The 24491-nt window shown below is 56.8% G+C and overlaps 6 protein-coding genes across 6 annotated transcripts; all 6 read left to right on the top strand.

Annotated features, from left to right (window-relative positions):
• Nucleotides 1-382: 382 nt before the first annotated feature.
• Nucleotides 383-3568, top strand: LSCM1_07514 (uncharacterized protein; the record flags this gene model as incomplete). Its single annotated transcript, XM_067324882.1, has 1 exon — nt 383-3568. The coding sequence occupies one exon, from the start codon at nt 383-385 to the stop codon at nt 3566-3568; it is 3186 nt and encodes a 1061-aa protein (XP_067181489.1).
• Nucleotides 3569-4539: 971 nt separating this feature from the next.
• On the top strand, nt 4540-5646 carry LSCM1_07513 (uncharacterized protein; the record flags this gene model as incomplete). Its single annotated transcript, XM_067324881.1, has 1 exon — nt 4540-5646. One exon carries the CDS (start codon nt 4540-4542, stop codon nt 5644-5646), a length of 1107 nt encoding a protein of 368 aa, XP_067181488.1.
• A 3605-nt stretch (nt 5647-9251) lies between these two features.
• LSCM1_07512 (uncharacterized protein) lies at nt 9252-9512 on the top strand (the record flags this gene model as incomplete). The annotated part of the gene is made up of 1 exon (XM_067324880.1): nt 9252-9512. The coding sequence occupies one exon, from the start codon at nt 9252-9254 to the stop codon at nt 9510-9512; it is 261 nt and encodes an 86-aa protein (XP_067181487.1).
• A 957-nt stretch (nt 9513-10469) lies between these two features.
• Nucleotides 10470-11033, top strand: LSCM1_07511 (uncharacterized protein; the record flags this gene model as incomplete). The annotated part of the gene is made up of 1 exon (XM_067324879.1): nt 10470-11033. One exon carries the CDS (start codon nt 10470-10472, stop codon nt 11031-11033), a length of 564 nt encoding a protein of 187 aa, XP_067181486.1.
• Nucleotides 11034-11771: 738 nt separating this feature from the next.
• Nucleotides 11772-13343, top strand: LSCM1_07510 (uncharacterized protein; the record flags this gene model as incomplete). Its single annotated transcript, XM_067324878.1, has 1 exon — nt 11772-13343. The coding sequence occupies one exon, from the start codon at nt 11772-11774 to the stop codon at nt 13341-13343; it is 1572 nt and encodes a 523-aa protein (XP_067181485.1).
• Nucleotides 13344-15085: 1742 nt separating this feature from the next.
• On the top strand, nt 15086-21757 carry LSCM1_07509 (uncharacterized protein; the record flags this gene model as incomplete). The annotated part of the gene is made up of 1 exon (XM_067324877.1): nt 15086-21757. The coding sequence occupies one exon, from the start codon at nt 15086-15088 to the stop codon at nt 21755-21757; it is 6672 nt and encodes a 2223-aa protein (XP_067181484.1).
• Between the last annotated feature and the right edge of the window lie 2734 nt (nt 21758-24491).

Here is a 24491-nt window from a genome sequence, read left to right as displayed (position 1 = left end):
CATGCCGTGCGAGAGGCAGTCTGCTGCGTGTCGGTGTTGCCGTAGTTGATTCTCGGTGCTCCAGAGGGCGCTTTGTTTTGATGCATGCCCAGCAGGCACCGCATTGAATTATGTGGGCTACTGCCCCCCTCCCCACCACCACCACCACTAGGCTACTCGTCACCCATTTGTTTCGGTTTGAATGCTGCTCTTTGCACTCCGTTGATGGCATGACGTACACATTCGCATATAGCTCTTATACCCGGTAAAGACCATCTTTGATCATTCGTCTCTTTGTGTACGAGTGACTTGAGAGGTGTGAACGCGCGCCGCAGTGCGCTCTATGAGGCTTCTTTTTGCTCCCTGGTGTCTCGCCACTCTTTGCTCTCCGAGTATCGGCCTCATGTCAGAAGGTGGCCGGGGTGCTCCGCCGCAGGGCACGATGCCGGCTGAACTCGACAACGGCGATGCTGACTGCCCCGACGTTCGTACACCCAAGCAAGGTACGTGTGCAGCGGGCAACAACGGTGTACTCAACGGCTGCGATTCCAACCCCATTTCAAGCTTTTTGCTGATTGGCAAGCTCAAGTCCGTCGTCTACGAGGTTCTCTATAACTTGGAACACCATGGCAATTTGCATGACATAGATGAATTCATCGCGGTAACAGAGGACTGTTTAAGGGCGCTCAAGACCGTCAAGGTGGAGCGACGCATCGAAGCACGGCGAATGAACCTTTCCATGCGCAACCAGTTGAGCACATCGGTGAACGCGCTGGCGACGCCTTCTAACAGGGAGCTGGACGATGGGGCAGGCGAGGCTGTGCGCGGCTCCGCCTCCACGATGACCCAGGGCGCACAAAACTACAAGGCGGCGCTGCTCAAGCAGAAGCTTCCGTCGCCCAAGCGCTCGCCGGTGCGGACGGACGTCCAGACAAGAGGTGACGTGGAGGCTGCTCGGTACGCCTCCGCACTGCGCGCGGAGGAACGTCAGAGGCAGGCAGAGGAACGCCGTTTCGACATACTGCAGGAGATCAAGCAGAAGTCGGAGGTGGCCGATGCCCGAAGCCTGCGCGCCAAAGCGCGGCGCGAGGAGGCGGAAGCAAAGCAGCGGCTGGAGACGCAAGATCGGATGGACAACGGAGTGCGCCGTGCAGAGGAGGCGCGGCGGCAGACTCGGCAGAAAGCGCAGCGTGCGCACTCCCGCGTGGAGGAGGTGCTGCTCACAAAAGAGCTGCAGCAGCAGAATAAAGCGCTGTTGCTAGACAAGAAAATGAGCGATGTGGAGCATAACCAGGAACAGATGCGGGAGAAGCTGCAAAAGCAGGCGCAGGAGCGGCAGGAGGCAGTGCGGGCCGCCGCTGAGCGCCGCCGAAACCTTAGCCAGGAGCGACAGGAGAAACAGCAGCAGCGCGAACAGCACCGTGTCGACAATCTGCGCCGCGTCGACGAGCAGAAGAAAGTCGATCTGGAAGCGAAGCAGCAGAAGGCACGAGAGTGGGAGAAGAAGGTGCAACAGCACCACGTTGACACCACTGCGGAAGTCCAGGCACAAAGCCGCAGGACGGAGGAAAAGTTTCAGCTGAGCGCCCAGCTGTTGGAGGAGCAGCGAGAGAAGCGACAACAGAAGCTGGAGCGGCAGGAACGAAAGCTGCGGGAGGCAAAGGAGCGGCGTGACAAGGAGCTGGATGCTCGAACTACGTTGGAGGAGATGATGCCGCGTCTGTCGGAGCAGGAGGCGGAGCAGCAAGCGTCTCGCATGGCCCGCCTGTCCACGACGGCTGCGCATCACGGCAAGGTGTATGTCGACACCTATCAAAAGATGTCAACGCATTCTGCCAAGGATTTGAATCGCAGCAGGCTGCGGGTTGTATTCAGTCGCCTTGCCGCAGCCGTGGCCGCGTCATCGGTGGTGCAGTGCAAGCACCCTATGAGCGAAATCACCGCTGCAACTCTCGGAGATGTAGACTACGAATTCGTGCGCTACTTCAACTCATTCGAGACGCTAGTCAAGATGCTTATAGAGGCTCGAAAAGCGCGTGAGTTTGCGGTCATGCGTCAGACGACGGATGTGCTGCTGTCGTGGTTCACGGACGAGAGGGAGGGCAAGGAGAACGTGTTGTACTTCATCAAGAGCGGATGCAGTGTTTCGCTATTAGCTTGTCTGCGTGATGAGGCGCGTTCGCTGGTCCTTCAGCACAACGCCGAGGCTCTTCGCTGCACAATGGAAGTGCTCTGTATGTGCCTAGAGCGCATCTGTTCCGAGGCGCAAGGGGCAGCCAAACTAGCACCGGTTCGGGACCAGCTGCTGAACGAGATGGAGGTCTTTGGGATTGACCGGGTGTGCGTCGCAGTGGTTGAAACGTGCACCGAGGAGGAGGAGCTGCAGCTCGCCTACATTGCCCTTTGCATCATTCACAGGGAGCTGAGCGTGGTTACTCGCCGAAAGGGAGACGTGAGGCGGCAGTGGTTTGAGCAAATTACGACGTCCCTCTTTGCCCTGCTGCAGAACATGCTCACCCCGAACGGCGCGCCGCTGCGGGAGGCTGATGCGAGTCTTTCAAGCGAGCGTGTGACCATCCTGTTTTGCCTGTTCCGTACCCTCAACACTCTGGCGCGGTGGCAGCTGACGATGTTCCAAGAGCTGCTGCACGACGGCTCCACCGACGCCGGGGCCTCCGTGGAAGCGGCGCAAGAGAGGAAGGGCGGCATGAAGCGCACTGCCTCGGCAGACTCGCCTCCAGCACTCATCACTCGCACAGAGTTGTTTCATGTTCTCAATGGATTTTTCATGTTTATCCATGGCCACCTCGAGGAATTGGAGACGATTCCCCCAGCGGAGGAGGCTTCAGGGGCGGCTGGGAAGGGCATCAATAGCTCCTTCGCGGAGGCACTACAGTTCGGCATCACCCTAGCCACCTTTCCTCCCTTCCCCTGCGCCAGCATCCCAGATCCGGGGGATGCGCAGAAGTTCGCTGGAAAGCACTCCCACTTGCGCGCGACTTTGCACGAGTGCATCCTCCTTGTCGGTTACCTATGCCTCGACGATGCACCGCTTCAAGATATGATGGGCTGGGGGAAGAAGAAGCCGCTCCTCGGCACAATGCTGAATGTGCTGCCCATCACCTACTTCTCCAATGCGCGGCACATTCTATTTCCGACGATCCTCACCGCTATTCTCCAGAACAACCGAAACTCTATGATCGTCCGCGAAGAGATGTCGCTGGCGGAGCTGCAGCAGTTCATCTTACAAGAGTACGATCCCTTGACGAAAAAGGCAAAGCTGTATGCCCAGGAGCACCATAAGCAGCTGGTGGCGCACAAGATGGAGACGGATCCCCGCTTTGCGCTCATGGTAAAGCTTCAGGGAAAGTCGTGGGCGGACATGGCCGACGATGACGACTCCCTGCCAGTGACACCGCGCTCTTCAGAGACGACGAGCACGACGCCGGCGGTCGAGAAAGAGAACCTGTGCAAAGGACTTCGAGCAACGTCAATGAACCCGAGCAACTACTTTAAGTTGGAGAGGCGACTGCCCATATCGTACTGGCCCGCGGCTATGGAGCAACTGGAAAAGCTGCGCCAACTGTAGAGGGTGCAGCAAGTTGGCGGCCATTTTTGTTGTCGTTGCAGTGTTGCTTTTTTTTTTCTTTACCAGTTATGTACGTGCTTTTCCTCAAGCACCATGCGCGTCGAGTTAAGAGAGTCTCCACACATGCGCCTATAGACGCACACGTCAGCACGAAACGCTAGATCGAAAGAAAATAATGTGGAGCAAATCGCTCACAGTACTTGGCGACGAGTTTCTTCGCGGTGCACTTGTCCAGTTCTTGCCTGGAAACGAGTGGAGCGGCGAGTAAGCGTTCACCATGTTCTCGTGAACGCTGTGCAGGCTAATAGGCTTACTGACCATGGGTGGTGTTTGCATTTTGTTAGCGGAACAGCGCTGCATTGTTGGGCATGGGGCGTGGAAGATGAAAGCAGTAACGCGGTGGCATCCGCCGATTGTCGAGGAGCAGGCGTTGTTTACCACCTTTGCTTCTGTCGCTGTTGTCCTCCACCCCCCCCGCACCCCCAGCGTTCCTTTTTTCTCCGACCATTTCCCTGCAGCAGCATGGTGTGCTCCCCGGACCGCCTCCACCCCCTTTTGCCATTCCTCGATCCTTTACTTGTTGGAAACGACCCTTGCTGTGCCACAATAACCGCTTCCATACCCACCAACCCGCCTCGACAGAGGTTTAATTGAAGGGAAGCAAAGTCTTTCACCACCTTCCCCTCTTTTCAGAGCTTCACATCTACACACTCGGGTTCGCACTCCATCTCTGCAGCAGCCCCCACACAAAACAACGGCGAACGGCGGCACGCATAAAGACAGTGCCATTGTCAAACTAGTGGCGGGGCCCATGCCATTATCGGTCCGTCCTCCTCCTTCTCTAGTGCGCTCATCAGTGTAGCAATCCCAGAAATTCTCACGCTTACCGTGCGATCCATCCCGCTATCCTTCTCTCCCTCATACACTCGTGTCATTGATACAACCTGAGAAGGAGCGCTTCACCGATCACAATGCCGGAGGTATCGTCTGAGGCGGCACCTGTCATTAAGTCTATCTTTCAAGGCCGCTTCTTTCTCACAAAGCTCCTTGGCAAGGGTGGCTTCGGCGAAGTCTACGCAGCTGTGCAGACGTCCAACAATGAGGTGGTGGCGGTGAAGATGGAGAAGAATAACGGCCGGAACTCGTTTCTCTTCCATGAGGCGCGCGTGATGCAGGATATTCAGAAGACCCCCACGAAGGATGGTATATCCGGCATTGCAACACTCAAGTACTTTGGGCAGGAGGGCGACTACCGCATGCTGATCATGTCTATGCACGGCGCGTCGCTCGAGGACATCCACGAAAGGTTGGGTCGCTTTTCTCTCAAGACGACTATCTTGTTGGCGAGTCAGATGCTGTCGCGCCTTGAGTATATCCACTCTGTGGGCTATGTGCACCGGGACCTCAAGACGGACAACTTTCTCGTGGGCAAGGGCTCCTTCTCGAATCGAATCTTCTTGATTGACTTTGGTCTCAGCTCCAAATTCATCGGCTCTGATGGCAAGCACCGTGAGATGTTCACTGGCCGGTACTTCCTGGGCACTTCGCGTTTTGCTTCGCTACGGACGCACCAGGGGTACTCTCAAAGCCGCCGCGACGACCTAGAGCAGCTAGTGTACATTATGATTTACATGTATCGCGGTCGCCTGCCGTGGTCTGGCCTCAACATCAAGGACATATCGACTAAGGAGCGTAAGATTGGCCAGATCAAGGCTGATTTGAGCTATAGCCAGATTTGCGCCAAGTGCCCTCAGGAGTTCGAGCACCTGCTCTTCTACGCCCGAAACATGGAGTTTGCGGAGACTCCGCAGTATGACATGTGCCATGCTCTTCTGCAGTCTGTTTTAGACTCGATGAGCCCCCGTGAGACGATGGACTATGTCTTTGAGTGGAACGTGCAGCCCAGCAAGCCGGCTCGTCAGCCGCTTTTGCCGCGGGACGAGATTGCGCCTGCCAACGCCAACGCGGCAAACCAGCCTAACGTGCTTAGCGGCGCCGATGGAAAGGGCATGTTCTCTGGGTTTGGCAGCAGCAACCCCCCAGAGAACATCTTCAGTATCGGTGACCACGAGGCATAAGATTGCCGCCGCTGAGCAGGTGTGAGGAAGCGTGCTTGCCCATTTGCAATTGTGAACAGCAAGTACACACGCACACATTTGTGTGAGGGCGTCCGACTATGCCCTTAGTTCTCATCTCTCAGCTTTTCTCGTTTTTCGTTTCCGCTCTCCTTCCCTCCCCCATCCTTCAACCTCTCCTCCTTTCCATTCCCTCTGCGGATGCTGTACCATTTTTTTCTTGCCTTCACCCTTTGTATACTGCGACAATTACAGGGAGACAAAACAGTTCGTGTGTGGATTCTTTCTGTGCGCTTTTTAGGTTTCGATTTTTCACGTTACCTTTTCCTCTTTGCATTGCCTTCCTTCCTCCCCCTCTCCCTTTTCTTCACCTTCCTCCGGCTATTTATGTTTTTTCATCACCCTGCCGCTACTCCTTTGCTTTTTCTTCTAACCGCTTTCTCGCCTTGTATTTGTGTGTCTGTGCGAAATTATATATATATATCCAAAGGAAAACTTTACCCTGTTTCCTACTTTATTCGCCTTGGTGGCCTGTGCTATGAGGTCTTTTTTTTCTGCGCGTTTTCCCTCCTTTCTCCTCCCGCCAGCATACTTGTGTATATACGCCAGACCCCTTATTCGTCTGTAATCCTTGTTCGAGAGTACCACGTAAGACGTCTGTCTGAGCTGCTGCGCCTCTCCACACACGCGTGTGTGTGCGCGCGTCTGTTTGCTCAACGTTACGCTCGGTCGTAGTATGATTATACCCAAGGTAACACTAGCGCCTTCTTTTTCGTTTCCTCTGATGTGGCGGAGTCCCCATCATGATTCGCTGCCTTCAAAGTAAAGTGATCCCTCTTCTTTCTTTTTTTGCTTTGTTTCTTTGGGTAATCTGTGCCCGTCCCCATTCCTTCTGTTTTTCTCATGCATTATCGCACATCTATATATGCGTGCAAATGCACAGACCTTTTACCTCTCTTCACTCATGTGTTGAGTGTCTGAACTGCTGAAAGAGACAGAGCCATGTAGGCTCACCCAAACTTCTATAAGCTTGCGAGACAAATCGAGAATTCGGTTTTTTTTCCCCAACATGAACTATCTTTTGCAGACATACCCAACTCCCCTCCCTCTATTCCCCACCACTCAAAGAGGAATAGAGAGAGCAATGCATCTTGTCTCGTTGGCTCTTTTTTTCCACCTCTTCTGCTTTGGTCTCGCTTCATGAGCGAGAGCTCGTCTGTTTCTCTTGGTCCTTTTTGAATTCTTCTGCGTGTACGTGTATGCGTGAGCACTTTGTCCTTTAGTCTGCGCTTGTGAGTGCTTCTCTTATCCGTTTTGTTTTTTGTCTTACATACGCTTGTGCTGCTCGTTTGCACCAGCTGCTGCAATAGCGTAGCTGGTCTTGTCGCTTGGCTCCCTTTCGCCCCCTTTCTGTGTTGTCTTTTTCGCTTTGTTAGTTGTCTTTTCTGTGGGCTGTACATCGCTTTCTTGCAGCCTTTGAGCGCTAGAAAACGCGGTGTGTTCATTTTCTCCGAGCTGAGGGACCATATGCAGCGACAGGCTCCCAGCGAGGCGGGAAGCTTGCCGAGTACCACAGGTGTCAAGCTTTTGGCGGGCGATGAAAGGCAAAACAGTGATCCCCTTCTGCTTCTTCGTGGTTCAGACGATCTCACCCACGTACCCAGGAGAGGATCTGTTGGCGACTACCTCTCTTCCTCCCTGTGAGCTCGGGAGGAAGAGAAGCGACATGACGTATACCTAAGCAGCTTCCCTCTACTATGCTCTTACCCTTTCTCTATGTGTGGCGTTCGTCAGTGTGCGTGTGCGTGAGGGGGAGCTGTTATTCGGTGTTGCAGGCGTGTATACACACTCACACCCGCACTTCATGAGTCATCCTATGCTTCCCGTTGTTCTGCCACCATTTCATTTTTTCGAAGGCAAGGATCACCGTTCCCGTTGAAAAGTCGGCGCTCGTGCGTATAAGGAGATTCTTCTGGGTAGTGCATAGCGTATGTACACACGAGTACATATACGCAGACACACAGAGGCTGCAGAGGACATTAATGATGCGTTCCTTAGCGGTTTTTTAGCGAGACGGTTGGGACCGTGAGAGCGAAACAGGTGCCGTTGGTGGTGGGGGGGGGGTAGAGAGGAAAAACAGGGACCCCGACCCTTCTCCTTGTCCGCTCTTTCTGGTACTTTGCTCTTTGTCTTCAGCACTGTGTGGGCGCGGGCATGCGCTCTTCGGCCTGTGTATGCGCCTGCGTATCTCTCGCCTACCAGATATTTGGATGACTGAAGACAACCTGCAGGGGTGCTCCCCCTTTCTTTCTGGTTTGTGTACATATGAAATTATACTTCTCTCCCTCTCTTCCTTCCTCTTTTCGTAGGCGCCTGATGCACGATGTGTCACAGGATATGAGGAAAGTGAAACGCACGCTTCAGGTGACAGCGGTGTCTGCTTCGCCTCGTACCCCTTGTCTCTCCCTGGCGCCGGGTTATTCTTCGCAAGCTGTGTGCAGCGAAGAACTTCTTTTTTTTTGTCGACACAAAGATAGGCAGGTGGAACGGGGACAGACCGTGAAGCTCGACGGTAAAGCAGGGACATGTTACGATCACGCGCACGAACAGCAAGCAGACAGCTTTGCTGACAAGGGAGAAGGCGAGCCGAGGCTTTTCCCTGCACTTTTCAGCTCTCTTGTCACTTCCCATACTATTCGAGTATGAACGTGCTGCTGTAATTGCTCTGAGGCCCTCCCTCACCCTTTTTCACCCTGCGCGCGCGTGCGTGTGCTTGTGTGTGTGTGTGTGTGCGTGCAGCTCAGCTTTCCGTTGGTGTACATCATGGCCGTCTTGGCTCCTCTCCTTCTCTCTCTTCTGTGAGTGCCCTCTCATGCCTCTCTTCCTAACGAGGGCGCTATCCTATATCTTTCTAGCGAGCGTTGCAGGTGCAGTGCCCCCATGGGTGCGAGTATATGTCCTCCATGGAGCAATGAAAACGAAGAAGAAAAAGATACAGCACAAGTGTGGCTGCTTTTGAGGGTGTAAGCGCAGGTTTTTGTTATCTGCAGAACCGTCGAATGTAGTCTTCACTTTAATCGTTGCTGTGCTGTAGAGGTGAACGCGTGCTCTTAGCTGAGTGCGTGTGTCAGCTAAGCGAGCGCCGGCTCAGATCGGCAATGGTCCAGAGTATTATGCCAACCTTGACTGCGTTAACGGTTTATGTCAACTACGGCAGTGCTCACGCGGCTCTCTGCAGGCATGGTGATGCCTCTAGTGGCTGGCACGTGCAAGAGTAGCAGGCTGAGCTCTGCGCTGTATGCGTGCTGTGCTTTTCACCGTGCTCATGCTGTTCTCGTTCATCTTTTCACTCTTGTTTGCCTGACGATTCCTTTTTGTTTCTCCTTTGCTACCGGCGCACGTTTACCTTTTCCTTCCCCGCACTACCCCATGTGCATTCACTTCGTTCCAAGGGCCACCGAAGGACTTACCCTATCCGCCTCCAGAGGGACACACACACACACCTTTCACCCCTGTCAAGCAGGCACCACTTTGGCTTTGGCATTCCCTTTTTCCTCTCCCTTTACTTCCCCTCAGCCCACCTCCTCCCGTGCACTGTCGTCAATCAAATGCTCCGGTGTAGTGTCCGACGCTTAGGCCATCAGCTCATCAAGGAGCCGATGGGCCATGAAGAGACCACCTTCAGCCGTGGCAACCGTACGCGCTCTAACGCTCTCCAGCACATGTACGGACTTGCCGGATTTTGTGGGGTCGGCTGTGTACTGGCGGCGTTCTCCTTTATGTCGGCGCAGCGTCGCGTTCAGACGACGATTTTGGCGGACGGCACCATCAGCAAGGGTACTTGCCCCACCAAGTGGTGGAACTTTTAAACCTTCAAGCAGGTGACCACCGCTGACATCGCTTTGCAGATTCTCTGCTCCGCAGGCGCTGGAAAGAATTTCACAAGCGACAAGCGTGGCATGCGATTGCAGTGTTGGTGGCCAAGTTGCTTTTTGCTCCATCTGCACAGCACGGGTCCTTTTCTTCTATTTCATTCAGTGTGTGTGTGTGTGTGTGTGCGTGCGCGGTAGCGATTAGTTTACTGCAGTGGAACTCAAAGCAAACGCCGCTGCCGTAGAGCTGAGCTCTCCAAACACCTGCGGATAGCTGTTTCGATCAGTCAGGTGGGTGCAGGCGTGTCCACCATGCTTCGATGTCGCTTTTCGCGGGTGGACTTCTGTTGCGAGAAACGGTGCCTTTTCATGTTTTCCAGTGTCTTTGGGTTACACAGTGTAGTAGCCCAACGATTTACACCCCCACTAGCAAACACGACGAGACGGTGAAAGAGAAGTGAGAAGCTGAAAGAGGCGCTATTTCCTCTTGCTCTTCTCTCTGTGCCCTCTGGTGGCACCGAGTAGGACCCATTTGTGCTACCATTTGGACTCCAAGTCCTGCTACTGCAAACGTTCCTCAATTGAACGGAGCTGCAGGAGCCCCCCCACGCGTACACACACAGACATATATATATATATACAGACGGGCACGTCAGACCACGATCAAAGGTTTGCTGTCGGTGCAGCTTCCTTTCCTCTTGAATATGTCGCACGATGAATGAGGCAGGGCTCGTGTCCCTTGTGTGATGCTGCACTGCTTTGCTTACTTCTCTGATTGCTGCCCATACCTTGCACATGCTGTGAGATGCAACAAAGTGGTCCTGCTCTCCAGCTTATATAGTGGCTGCTACGACTGTCCCCATTTTTTAACTTTTAGCGGCGCTGGTTGCTGTGGGTGTGAGCTTCCTCCTGCGCTCCGGCTCCCTTCTATAGCCTAAACGATATTCTCAGACGATGCCGCCGAAGCATACCCCCAAACCTCCTGGTGGTAAGAGGGTTCGCAAGCCTGCCACCAGCCACGTCAAGATACGCGCGCCGTCCCTCCAAGAGGTGTACATTAGATCCTGTGCAGAGATGGGACTGCGGCCCAATAGCGCCTTTACAAGTCTCCTGCCTGACCAGGGTGGCAGCGATTATCCGGCAGCCTCAGTCGATCTGAGTCGCAATTACGTCGGGGACAAAGGCATCGCGCCCGTCCTCGCTACAGTTGAGAAAATGCCCCACCTACGCGCTCTCATACTGTCCGAGAACGGCTTGCGCAACCACGGAGTAGAGCTGGTGTGCGCGAGTGCGATCAACCTGCCTCAACTAGAGTTCCTGGAGCTTTCGGATAACTTTATCAGTGAAGGAGCGGCTGTGCCCCTCCTCCGACTTATCGAGCGCCACCACAAACTTCAAATGGTCGCCTTCGAAAATACAAAAATACCAGTGGAGTGGAGAGTCAAGTTACTGGACGCGCTTGCCGCAAAGCGCAGCACGGCGCAGGCTCTCCCACATGCTTCCGTCATCGTGGACTGAGAGGTGCGCTCTTCTTCGTGATCTATGCGACGGTACCACATGGCCTCGCGCCCGCACGATCTTCTTCACAGTGCTTTACGCGAAGCGAAAAGTTTACTCGATGTACTCTAGCTGCTTTTCTGCCTCTATGAGAAAGACACGCCAACGAAAGGGAATGCCTCCCACACACACACACACACACTTTTACACACTCACGAAAACTGTCCATGGCCGGCGCATGTGATCGTATGCGTTTTTGTGTGTGGGGGGGGGAGGAAGCTGAGGCGGTTTCTTTTCATCTCATTTTCGCTACCGTTACATGCTGAGCACGGTTGTGGGGGCCGATGCGAAGCGGGGCCGATCGATGAGAGTCCTTGACGACGAGAGGCATGCCACTGCAGCAGTCTTTTCTGCCGCGCGTCCCCTGCCACAGCCGGCTTCCGTGTCGAGATCCATCGAGACTCTACAGAGAGCATGCTGTACAGCTAAACCCTTTGGCCGCCACGCCGCATTGCCCTCCTCTCTCCTTAGGGCTTCCTCCGAGTTCAGCTAGTAGGCCCCCTAACCTTCACCGCACGCACATATGTACTACTCCGTGTATTCCCCCGCTCTGGTGGTGTCCCTCCTTCTTTTGCCTCTTTCATTCCTTGTTGAGCGAATGCTGGCTCACTGTAACGTCCCAGTGTATCATGCGCGGGGCTCTGTGCATCACAGAAATAGCCTCGGTCTTTCTCTTTTCACCTTCTACCGCTGAGGTCGATGCTGCCGAGGGTAGTTCGGCTGGAGGCCGCCATCTCCCCGGCGCATCAAAATGTCTTTGATTTTCTTCTCAGCGTGGCTGAAGAAAACAAGCTCAAGACGACTCTGCGTGTAGCTGGAGGTTGGGTGCGGGACATGTTGCTCGGGTTGCACTCGAACGACATCGACATTGCCATTGAGACTCACGAAAGCACGATGGTGGTCACGGGTGAAGCTTTCGCGCGCCGCATATCTGAGTACCAGGTGGCCCACGGCGAACGCGGCCACACTGTCAGCGTCATTCGCGCCAATCCAGCCCTTTCCAAGCACATTGAAACTGCCACGGTACGCGTCCACGAGATCCCAGTCGAGTTCTGCGCCCTTCGCACTGACTTGTACACAGAGGGGTCACGCATTCCCCAAGTGTGCCCAGCGACTCCCTTGGAAGATGCGCAGCGCCGCGACTTGACCATCAATGCGCTTTTTTACAATTTGCACACGTGTATGGTGGAGGACTACACCACCGGCTTGGAGGATCTGCGTCTGCGCATCATCCGATGCCCACTCGAGCCGCGGACAACCTTCATGGACGACCCGCTGCGGCTTCTGCGCAGCGTGCGTTTTGTCGGTCAGCTCGGCGCGCTCAACTTTTCCCTGGATGAGTCGATCACGAGCTGCGTGGATGATGCGCTTCTTGATGTACTTCAGCAGAAGGTGTCTCGCGAACGTATTGGGAAGGAGTTCGTGAAGATGATGGCGGCCGCGCACGCGGAGCGGTGCATCGACCTGCTGCACAATATGCATATCTTGCAGCACATTCTGTTAGCCGCCGTGGTCATGCGCCCGGTTCCCGGCAAGAAGCAGCTGTCGAACGAGATCGAGCGAGTGGTCAAGTTGACGGAGCTCCATTCCGACGGCCCGGCGAGGCTTAGAACAGTAATGCATTTGAGCGCTGTCGGCTTGCCGTGCCTTGCGAAAATCGGCGCTGTGGACAAGTTGACTGAGGAACATCGAGTGGAAGCTGCGCTGTTCCTGCTCGTCATTCCGTTCTTCCGTGGTGCGACGGAGGGTGTTGAGGAGACAGTGCGCAACGTCTGCATTCATGGGCTGAGGCTTCCGGTGGCAAGCTGTGACTGTGTGCGCCGCTTGATCGACGCCTATAATCAGCTTCGCTCGCAGTCCTTGACGATGCATGAGCTTGCTGCAGATAAACTTCGCCCTGAAACCGTGAGGAAGGTGTTCGACGCCTTGAATATCCTCAACGACAAGCATGTCCTTCCTAACGCCCTTCGAATTGTTCTGCTAGCCTACATGCTGATGGAGGAATCAACTGGTCAACTTGCAGACGGCACACTGGAGCAGGTTGCAAGCGACTTCTCTAGTGTGTGGGCACGTCTTGCCAAGCATTCCGTGCTGCTTGATGCTTTCCAGATGAAGCTGCCGATCAATGGCATAGTTCTGCAAAAGGTGTACGGCATTGCGCCCAAGAATGTTGGAGCAACGCTACTGAAGATGCGACTGAAGCTCGTGCTCTGCCCCCAAATGACGCCTGACGATGTTGCGCAGTGGCTGAGGGAAGGTGCAAAAGTGTGAATTGGTCACCGCCGTGCGGTGAACTATTGTTAGTGCCACAGAGGGACTTAATCCTATTTCATTTTTGTGGCAACCTGCACGGCTTTGCGGCAGCTGTACGGCACGCAAGAAAGGGATGCGGTGATTTAGCCGGCTCTTCCTAGGGCGCTGTGGAAAAAGTCACTTGAGCGAAGGGAGATTGGGCCCCGTTACCTTACGGCTTCAGCCTTTACGACCTACTGGCCTCTCAACGCCTTGGCTCGTCCAATGCATGCCAATTCTGCGGAGAACTGGGCCCCTCGGTCTGGGCTGGCTTCGCGCCATCTCGAGTGAGTAGCTGAAAAGCCTCTCTTGTGCCTCCCCTCTCGTTCTGCCGATGAGGTGCTGCGTGTTCTGCTCTTCATCTCCGTCTTCCCCTCCCTTATTCTTTCTATGCTGACCGGGGTCGGCGCGGGTGTGCAGCCATAAGTGCACTGCGCCTTGAGCTATTCCCTTCCCCTTTTCGCCAGCGTCGTTGACAACCGGCTCACCCTTCCCAGCATTGCGCTTACGAAAGCAGAGGTGGGATGTTTAGCATCCGCAGGCACCACAACGCGTTTTGTTTGCTTGTTGTTCGCGCACAGGGAGCATCAGGGACGACGTGAAAGGCTGCAGAGGCGCGTTTTGTGCAGCAAGCCACAACTGCTCTCTCCCCATTTCACCCCTATGTGTGTTTGTGTGGGTCGGTGTGTGTGCGCGCTCGACTCCTTCCCCTAGCCTCTGAGCCGACTTCCCCATATACAGACTGAAGTGAACACGACTACTTTTACTGACGCACAAACATAGACCTCCCACACATCGATACACATAGGCTTTTAATCAGGAAGTGGCCATCCTCGTCACTTGCTTTACCCCTTTCTTCTGTTAACTGCACACACGCACGCATTCTGGCAGGCACTCATTGCAGATTCATAAAGCATACACTCATGTTGCCATAGAAACGCTTAGCTGCACCTTCAACCGTCCCTCTTCATCACGCACACGCTTTACTTTGCGCGTGCCTCTCCTCTCCCTTTCTTTTTGCTGTGTCCGCTGCTCCTCCCCCTTTTTTTCGTTGCATCACTTTTTGGTGTGCGTGACTTCGGACCTTGCTGGCGTGCTACGCGGACTCTTCGACGCTGGCCGCCTGCCGCCGTTGGCGCCCCCGTATGTCTTAGACGTTTCTCTGGGATAGTCGCAGGACCTTTCCTTACGCCCCCCGCCCTCTGATTTGCTTTTACTATTGCGCTAGAAGCGAAGTCCCTCCCTCCTCTCCCCCCTTTGTGTGCCGCTGTCGAGACATGAGCGCGATTCACTTGGGCTCTTACAGTGCCGTCTGCTGGCGCCCGGGAAAGGTGGGCTTAGTGGATGTGGTCGGTGTCATTTCTCACACAGAGGTACCCCAGGATACGCTATCTGCTAGCGGCGCATTGGCATGCGACCCGATTGCGCTTGGGTGTGTAAAGCTACCCGAGCAGGATCTTGTTGTTTGGGTCAGAGGAAAGGGGTGCAGAAAACTCAACAAAAGTGGAAAGGGTCTGCGCAAAGTCCTTTACGTCTGCACGACGATTACGCACTCTGGCGTCTTCTTCACTCACCACAGAGGCAAGCGACTGGGATTTGCGCTCATCACGCACGATGCACGCAACCCAAAAAAATTGAGGAAGAGGCCCATCCTCTACACTGAGGAGCTGAGGGGCTTGATGGCGGACGTTCTTCACGATGGAGAGGGCCAAAAGAGAGCGATGCAGGTAGGGGAAAGGCCGCTCGTGACGGTGCGGCAGGCAGTACTTCGCCACACCCTTGAGGGGCACGTCCTTGCAGCTGTTGTCGTAAGCCGCCTGGGCGAGGTATACGCTGTGGTCGCGCACTTAGGCAGAAACGCATGGCGCAAGTGGAAGATGGAGACGGCAATGGGCTGTATTCCGTGCATTCATGTGCCAGAGGGCGGCCGCGAGGTCCGTTTCGTGCACTGCGACATAGATGCACCTATAGATCACACCTGCGCCATTGTAGCTCCTTCCCTTCCCTTGTGTCTCTCGACGTTTGATCGCGTCTCGGCGAGCGGCGCCATCTTGACTGCGCAGGTCGCAGCCATCCGACAGTCTCTCTTGTGTGTGATATTCCGTGAGTTTATTCTGCCGACGCGCGGTTCTGGGGTCGCAGTGGAGCGAACCTTTCAGAGTCAGTGCATCGAGAGCACGAGTGGCGACCTCCGAGCGATGCCGCAGCCGTGCCTTGCTCAGGTGGATGAAGCGACGGCAGTGTACACTGTGGTTGTGCCGTGCGGGGAGTCCAGCTGCGTTTTGCACATGCGCCACTCGCTGGGCGAGTCGGGGCTGATGACGAGTTGTGCGGTGGCGGCTGGACTGCAGCGGCCAATCAGCGCGTGCACCCTCTCTATTCCGAGCCCGCGCCATCCTCGCGGTGTCAAGGTCTCGTTGGTGTTGAGCGACGACATGAGGTTGTACTGCTGCGAGCATTTCGGTGATGTGGTTTCCGTGTCGCTCAGCATTGAAGGTGCCAGCTGCCCCGTTTTGGCGCTCCCCGTGCCACCGGCACGAAGGCCGTCGAAGAAAATGAGGCCAGCGGTGGCATTTCAAGCGCGGCTCATACCTGTGCACAGCCAGGCAGAGGTCCTGTGCACAAACGGGATGGTAGGACTCTTTTTCCGCGTCATGTCCGCCAGTTTCAGCGGGAGGATCCCAGGACCACCCGACCTGGCCGTGGACAGCAGCGGCGAGGCGGGAGAGGCTAGAGTTGGAAGAGTCGCAATGCGCCTTTGCTTGGAGTCGTTGCAGCAGCTCTCGTTGCGCACCACCCGCCACGATCTACCTGATGTGGTGCTTCGACTCATCATGCCGCACCTGCGTTATGTGGGCACATCGCAACAGGAGGTGATGCTGGTGCAGCGGGTGTACGAGCAGCTGCTGCAGATGGCCGAGCCGAACCTGGAGTCTGAGTGGAGCCGTCTCTGGACGCTGACCTCCCTCCTTCAGAAGGTCCTTGCGAAACGCGGCAGAGACAATCAACTGCTGTACACAGACAAGTTCTTCCTGCAGCTGGCCAACGCCTACCGGCACAGCAGCTTTGCTTCTCCAGCCGGGGCGGCGGCTGTGGCAAATAGCGTCCGGGCAATGGTGTCGGCGGAGGCGCAAGATGTGATCACAACACCGTCGGTGAGCGTTCCCGAAGAGGTGAGGTACGCTCTCGACGGTTTGGCAGCAGGCATTGCCCCGGTCGCGTTAGCAGAGGAGATGGTACGGCACATTGTGCGCGCCGAAGAGTTCTCAAAGGGTGTCTGCGTCGTGGCGTCTCAGGCGGGTGTGGCAGACTGCGTGCACTGCATGGGATGTGTGCTTCTGGCGAGCTGTCTTGACATGAGTACATTTGTGATTGCCGACGAGGTGCGCGGGCTTCGCGTGTCTCTTCAACGATCGCAGGAAGGCTTGTGTGTTGCGGTCCCGCCGCACGCCTTTGCGAGTCAGGAAGAGTTCGAGACGGCGCTGGCCTTCGCAGGCGACCTTCTCTGCGTCTTCTCCGCTGACGCGTCGTTCCGGCCTGATCTGGCTCTTCTCACGCTGGGCATTGGCGGGCGCCAGCATTGCCTGAGAGCCTTCCTGCAACGGTTTGCTCCCGTCCTGAGCAACGCCGTCGCTGAGGTGGCGCCGCTGGCCAGCAACCGAACTTGGTTCGAGGATTGCGTCTCCACGCTGCCGCAGTCATCCACCGAACTGGCTTCCACCCTACTGCGTAAGGGCAGCAGCGATAGCTTCACCCTTACAGCGACTCTTTGCCACCTGCTGTGTGCAACACAGCGCGGTGTGGATGGCGCTTTTTTTCGGAGCCTTTCAGACGCCCTTCCGGAAGAGTTCTGTACAACCGCGCTGATAGCAGGTCTCTTCCACCGGACAGAGAGACTTCTGGCCGCAACCCAGAACTACGCCGCTGCCCTGGCAGCCTACGTCTTGGCACACAAGAAGGAAGCAGATCAGGACGCTAATTGGCAGGCGATGGACGTTGGCCGGGGGCGTCTGCGAGCAGTTTTGGCGCAGACGTGCGCCATGTGGGCACAAATAGACTCCCTCTCTCCCTACCGGGTACGTGATGTGGCTGAGAGCTACCGCATCTCTGCGAGTGTCTCGCTGGCGCCTACCGCGAGTGCGGCGTCCGCCTTGGCGGAGGGCACGATGGTGTCTCGCACGCTCGTACTGTGCTTCCGCATCTTGTGTCTCGTGCAGTACTCGGTGGGGGCCGAGGAGGATATTGTCTCGACAGTAAAGGATGACTCTGCGAGGTGGGCGTCGGATGGCACCGTTGTGAGGGAATGCCAAGGTGCCTTGGAGGCCCTTTATGTGATGGCGGACGGCCCGTTTCCGCTCGAGTGGTTTCAGTGGAGGTTCCTTTCGCAGGTAAGGCACGCAGCTGCCCTGAAGCCGACGTGGGTGCCGTATCTGGTGCGTCTTATGCAGCTGTCGAAACTTCAGCAGAGCAGCAGCGCAACTGTCAAGCGCGACTTCTACTTACTACTGGACACCCTGCAGAGCCTTGGCTCACGTTATGGAGCAGTAGGGGGAGAGGCGAATATGCAGAGTGCTGTCGCGGCCGCGGAGCATGCGGTGGACGCTCTCTCTGTCGGCGCAGCGCACCACAACGCAACGACCGGGAGGGAAGGAGGTAACCCAGCGCTTTTGGCGCCTACTGCTTTCTTCATATTTTCTCATCAGCGCGATGCATCGTTGCCGAGGTGGACCAACTCGCACTCGCTGCCGGAGAGACGGTACCTCTTCTCTACAACTTGGGTAGACGCACTGTGGACGCTGGAGCGTGTACCTGACGCTCTCCAGAGTGCCTGTGCTGCGACCGTAGCACGAGTCCAGCTTGCGGCCTCTGAGTTGGAGAGCACGCGGAGGGGTGGGGATCACTCACCGGCACTCTCTGAGGAGCTCGCGCGTCCTCTTTATGCACATCTCTATGAACTGCTCTCTCCGACGCGAATGCGCTTCGCTACGAACGGGGTGATGGCAGAGGGCGGCGGGCCATGTGCCGATAAGGAGTGGCGTGCGGAGCGCGTCCAACAGCCTGAGGAGGCCGCGCGTGACACCACGAGAACACCCGAAAAGCTAGCTGCACCACCTCCGCAGGAGCAAGCACTAGTAGCTGTGTCGCCTTCTGTGAGCACGGCGACATTAGAGCCACTCAGCTCGTTGAGCGTGGAGCGCGGGGCTGCAGTGCGCAGAGGTATGAGTGAGCCGACGCCAAAGGATCATACCAGCAGTAAGGTCGATTCGGGGGCTGCTGCCCCTGCGGTGTGTGCTGCCCCTGTGGAGGCTACTGCCTCTGCGAAGGCTGCCCTGGAGGCACCCGCGCGAGCAGGTCTTTACTCTCCGGCTAGCATCGCGTGGTGGGACACACTAGAGATGACGCCAAGCCCGCAGCGCTCTCTTGGCGTTAAGGCGGCTTCTGCCGTCGATACTGCCACGTCGCCCGACACCGCGGACGACAACGGTGAGAGCTCAGACTCGGCCACAACGTACACCACGTCAACGAGCAGCTACGTCGACCCTGTCGCCACGCTCGAGTCATTCCACCGCCGTCGGTACATGAGGGGCAACAGTCACATGACCGCTGAAAGTTTCAGCAGCAGGAGTGACTCAGAGTCGCACGTATGCAGGTGCCGGCTCGCCGCTGCCGACTCGCGAGCGCAAAACGATGTGAGAAAGAAATGTCGCTGCTGCAACCGAGTGATGCGCGCCAACTACCACGGCCGATCGGCTGGGCATCGAGGCCAGGCTGCTAACGATTCCACACCAGTACGCGTACAGTGGAGTGAGAAGGCAAGGGAGACGGCAGCAGCGTATGCACGGTCGCCGCCAGTCGCCGTGAGCTCGCCTCAAGCAGCAGCGGCGCGGCCATCTCCGCTCGCCCTTCCCACGCGTTTGCAGCCTCCGGAGGAACCACCGATGCGTTCCATGCAGGCCGCCCGAGGCCCGCCGTCGCCCTCAGCGGCCCCGATCACCCTGCTGACGTTTCCCTCCGCGTCAAAACGAAACGAGGGATCGCGAGTGCGGCTGTACACGTTAGACGGCGACCACGTCCGTTGCGCTGATGGGCAGGACACAGTGCCACTGCTGTCTGCCACTCGCCCTTACTCTGGTGTAACCCCGGGCGACTTGCTGGATGTGCCACCGCTGCCTGCGACGAGTGTCTTCGTGGCTCCTACACCGCTCCCAGCTCTCCCCTTACAGACTGCAACGGCACCGCTCGAGCATCGAGAGACACGTTCGCTGGGTGCAGCAGAGGCGGAGCAGCCGGTGCGGTTTGTGGAAGTGGGGCTTCCATATCCGCAAGTGCCGCGTGCACCCGCCAGCGTCGCACCACCGGCGGTGGATCTTGCGACCTTGCAGGCTCCAACCACGAGCGCACCTGTGCCCGTCAGAGTCACTGAGGAGGCCTATACCGCTGCCTGCGCTTCTGCACCAGTCGCCGCTCCATCTGCGCCAGTCGCTCCTGCGACGGTGACCCCTCTGCCGATGCCCACTGTGGCTCCTAACGCCCACCCGGGGGTGCTCACCCCGGCCCAATTGAGCGACTTCCGCCGCTACACTGATGGGCTGCTGGCTCGACAGGGCGGAACTACACCTTTGCATGTCTCGACGGCTGCATCGGCTCCAACTGCAGCACCTGCGGCGCTGGAACGTCCCTTCGCGGCTCCCGGAGCCACCCCTGCTAGCGACGCAGCAGAGATAGCGCGACTGTTCCAGCAGCAAGAGGGCTTCATCCGAAAAGCCGAAGCCCTTCTCGAGGAGAGCCACGCTGGAAACAAAGATCTCTACCGACGTGTCGAAGAGAGCATCCGCCGCTTCACTGCGACTTCCCAGCACCTCCAAGGGCTGAGCCCCTCGGAGCAGTCGCAGCTCGTTCAGAGCACCATCCAGCAACGCAACGAGCTTCTCACTCTCAACAGCAAGCTCCTGGAGATGCAGATGGCGGCGGCACGTGCCAGTGCTAAGGCGGCACCAGCACCCGTCTTGGCCTCAGCAAGTTCTCAAGTCACGGCACAGCGTTCGACTTCCACGGAGGCTACCCAGACACAGCTGCTACCGAGAGAGAGCGTTGGCGTTTCATCGGCAGTGACAGGCGGTTTCACCGTACCTACAGCTGCTGCCACCGTGCCCCTACTCTCCGACCCGGTGTCAAGGCACAAAGGAATGCAAGAGACTCTGTCAGACTTAGAGCGGCTCAACGCGGAGCTGCTGGCCGTCGGTGTGTCGACGGAAGCTATCGGTAAGGCCATAAGGGAGACACAAGAAGTTATTCAGCGGTACGAGCGATACAAGACGGCTGATGCGCTGACAGCCGAGGGCATGGCTCTGACGTCAGCGATGCGCCAGCGCACTGCCGCAATCGAGCGACAACTAGCGGAACTGCAACAGAAAGTCGGGCCGAACGTTGCGCTTGAAGCTAAGATATCGTCGAGTGTTGGGGCATCTCGGACGTTGGTGGACGGGACGGCCGAGTTCCCATTGGCAGCAGCGCCATCTGCCTTGCCACGCGTGGCGGTGCAGTCCGGCACGTCAGCGGTGACAATGGGGGATGCACTGCAGCCACCGGACGTGGCCCGACACTCGCCGTGGTGCAACCCGCTTAGAACGGTGTTGCCATCCACCTCAGTGCCGCTGTCCGAGAATCAGCCACCGCAGCAGGAGGTACCTTCGTGTGTACGTGTTGTGCCCACTGCACCGAGTGCCTCGGCCGCAGCACCGACCGTCTCGGCCACGTTCACCTGCATTTCCTGTCTCCCCCTCGAAGGAGCGACCGTGGCGTGTTCCGAGACTGCAGGGGCGGCGTCACCACTGCCCAGTCTGAGTTTTGATGCAGAGGAGGCTTCCGGAGGTGAGACGCCGACCTTGACGCTCTGTGAAACAGTGGAGCCTACAGCAGCCAAGCAGCCAGGAGCCGTGCCTCATGGCATGAGTGCACCTCGAGTCGCCGCGCAGCTGGGTGATCTGGGCAGATTGTTTGTGGAGGCCGGCGGCCGTTACGGGGCCATGCGGGGCGCGAGCGCTGCTGCGCTTCCTAGGAGAGCCACAACGCCTCACAGTAGTTCGCACGTGTGCTCGTCGAAGCCCATACCCCATACCGTAGAGCGACGCTCTTCACAGTCTACCCACACCTCGCCACGGTCTCACGGCATGCAGGGGGATCGCTATCACATGTACCGAGTCATCTCGAGCCCGGCAAAGGCGCGCCCATCCGCCGCCGTCACACCTTATAAGGATACCCCGTGCGTGCTTTCTTCGCCGGCTCCCAAGCGAGTGCCGGCTCGTGATACCTTCGTGGTTCGGCAGCAAAGCAGACGCGCGGATAGCATTGCCAAACGCATGCGGCAGCTTGAGCGGGATCTCTTTTCATAGGGACTGACATGTGGAAAAAAGACGCATGCGAGGCGTCGCGGCTACGCCTGTGTGTGCGTGTGCGCGTGCGTGCACGTGGGCGCAAGGGTGAGCAGAACCAAGTTTCACCCATAGAATGCCATAGAAGCGTCGAGTGACTTCACAACCGTCTCAGCTCCGGCCATTCTTCTCGAAGGCAGCACCCCTTCGTTACGCATTCTGTATGTACCTCCTTCAAAGCACACGAAATGATGGCTGGCTTGCCCTCAATATTTCTCGACTGGGGTCCTCTACTCGGACGATAGATGGATCACTGCACCCGTAGAGCTGTGGCGACATGGCTGGTGACTTCGAGCCAGTAGCGCATAGCAAAGGCAGTGAATTTGGGTGTGGGGCGAGTGACAGCGTTCGTGCGCGTTAACGAGAGCAGTTTTTTCTCTTTTGCAGGCCAGAAATGGACGGGTATCCGTGGCAGATAGACCGAGAGAGAACGTTGTTTTCCCCTCTCCAACGTGCCCGCTTTGTCGCGAAGTGCGAGACGAGGGCCAGCCCTCTCCGGCCTGTTGCAGGCCCAACACCAGGTGGGGAGGGGGGGAGAAGAGGCGAGGCAGCGCTAGACGCGCGTTGGAGTGATGCGACGCCGCATCCATCTGAGCACGGGCGCTGACTCGTATGCCGCACACGGGCACGCTTCGAAGGCGACCTCACGCCGGTGCGTAGGGTGAGGCTCAGGAGAAAAACGCTTGGCACGGCTGGACACCTCGCCCATGATATGGACGGCACAAGCGTGCTTGCCGTTTCAGGCCGCTCTGACGCAACGCCGTCTAGAACCTGACAGCCAGCATTCGCAGCAATGCATCACTCTCACCTCGCTACGCCGTAGGTTAGTTGGCCGTGCGTTACTCCCAGGAGTGATTCGCCACTGGCAGAGAGAGAGAGGCGGTGCTGAACCCCGCAGATTGCGCGGTGAGGCGTGTGTGGCCCGGCCACGAGGGTCTATAAGCGACACGATGGGAGAAATAGAATTGGATTGCGCTGCTTGTGTGTGACTGGTCGGGGCAGTGCATCTGACGTGACAGCAAAGATTCTTTTCGTCTCCAATTTGATTTTCTTTTGCCGCCTCAGCCTGGCCATACTCTGGGAAGCACGTTGTGGCTACAGTCGCCGCCGCCTCCATGCTAATGTGGGATGCCAGTCAGTAAAGCTCTCCAGCTATATATGTCTCTACTGGGATGCGTGTGTTTGTGTGTGTGTGTGTGCTTCGTATCCACTATTGCTCCCAACCTCCGCTACGAAGCGCCCGTACGTCTCCACCCACTTTCCTCCTCGTCCTTTCTCTCTCTCCGTTGCTGCCGTGACGCACTTTGCAATGCCGTCTCATCTCTCATCTGCGTGCTTCTCCTCTTGCCGCACCCTTTCCCCCTTCTCGCTCACGACGAAACACCCTTACACACACACGCACACACGTACATACGCGCGCACACACCTACTGAGGGGTTTAGTTCTATCCTACGACCACTGTTTATCCATTTCACACTCCCTCTTTCATCTCTGTACCTACTAAGCTCGCCGCTTTTTGTGTTTTCGTGTGTGTGTGTGTGCGCTCCCTACCACTATACCACACCTGTTGCTCGCCGCCCTCGGGTACTGCGACACGAAGCAGAACCGCTGCCTCCCCTTCAACGCCTCCGCCACCCACGCAAAGGACGTGCTGTTTGAAGAAAAAAAGCAAAGGACGAAACACTCCTCGCCGCCGTAGAGAAAAAGGAGAGAGACAGCTGAAAAAAAAACGTATACTAACCCCTTTTGCTCTCAGTTTTTTTTCTTGCGTGAGTGATCGTGACACGCACAAGTGTGTACGAAGTCGTTTGTGCGTGCGTGCGTGTCTCTTTTCTTGCTCTCTTTTACGACTACCTCGGATTCTTTTTACGGGTTTCTGTGAACCTTCAGTTTGGACGCCTGCGTTTTTCGGTCAGAGTGTGTTCGTGTGCGCGCCCCCCACCCCCATCCCTCCTTCGTTGTGTTTTGCTGTGAGATTCTGCCGTTTCCGTCCCTTTTCTTTTTTCTGTTCTCATCTGTTGTGGTTGACCCTCTCGTGACTGGCGCCGCTGATACCCCCCCCCCTCGTGTGTTTTCTCTCGCCTCTGCCAGTGCCACCGCTCTGTCCTTCCTCTCTCTCTCACTCTCTTTTTCTGGTGCGTTGCTGACGTTTTTTTTTCGCGTGTGTGTGTGTGGTTGTGCGTTCTACCTTCCTCCCCCTCATCTCACTTATTCCTTCGGCCTCTCCTCTCTCGCACACTTACACTCACACTAGCGCCCCTTCTCCCCTCCCTCCCTCGCCTCCCCTTCTACCCCGCTGATAAGCTGAGCTCTCAGCCGACACGTTTCTTTTTCTTGACTTCTCTCCCCTCTATCAGCATTTCTCGTACAACAGCGTACCACCTCCTCCCCGCTGTCAGCCAACAAGTTGCTTGCCTGTGTGATCGTCATCCCTCTTGCCCCTACCTTCTTCACAGGGCACCTCCCTCTGGCCTGTCCTTTTTTGTCTTGTTGATGACAAACAGAGTGAGGTAGATTTGTACCCCCCCCCCACCCCTCCCCCTGCGCTCCTCGCCTTTTCTTCCCCCCACCCCCACCCCCTCCCTCTCGTGTCTTTGATCTGCACTGGTACCTGACTCACTTCCTTTCGGCCTTCTGTTTTGTCTCCCCCCTCCCCTCCCCGCCGTAGCCTCGTCGCTATCTTCCCTCTGGCACG

This window comes from Leishmania martiniquensis, chromosome 4, assembly GCF_017916325.1.
Source record: "Leishmania martiniquensis isolate LSCM1 chromosome 4, whole genome shotgun sequence".
Taxonomy (NCBI): domain Eukaryota; phylum Euglenozoa; class Kinetoplastea; order Trypanosomatida; family Trypanosomatidae; genus Leishmania; species Leishmania martiniquensis.
The sequence above is the reverse complement of the archived record's forward strand: the minus strand, read 5'-3'. Positions and strand labels throughout refer to the sequence as shown.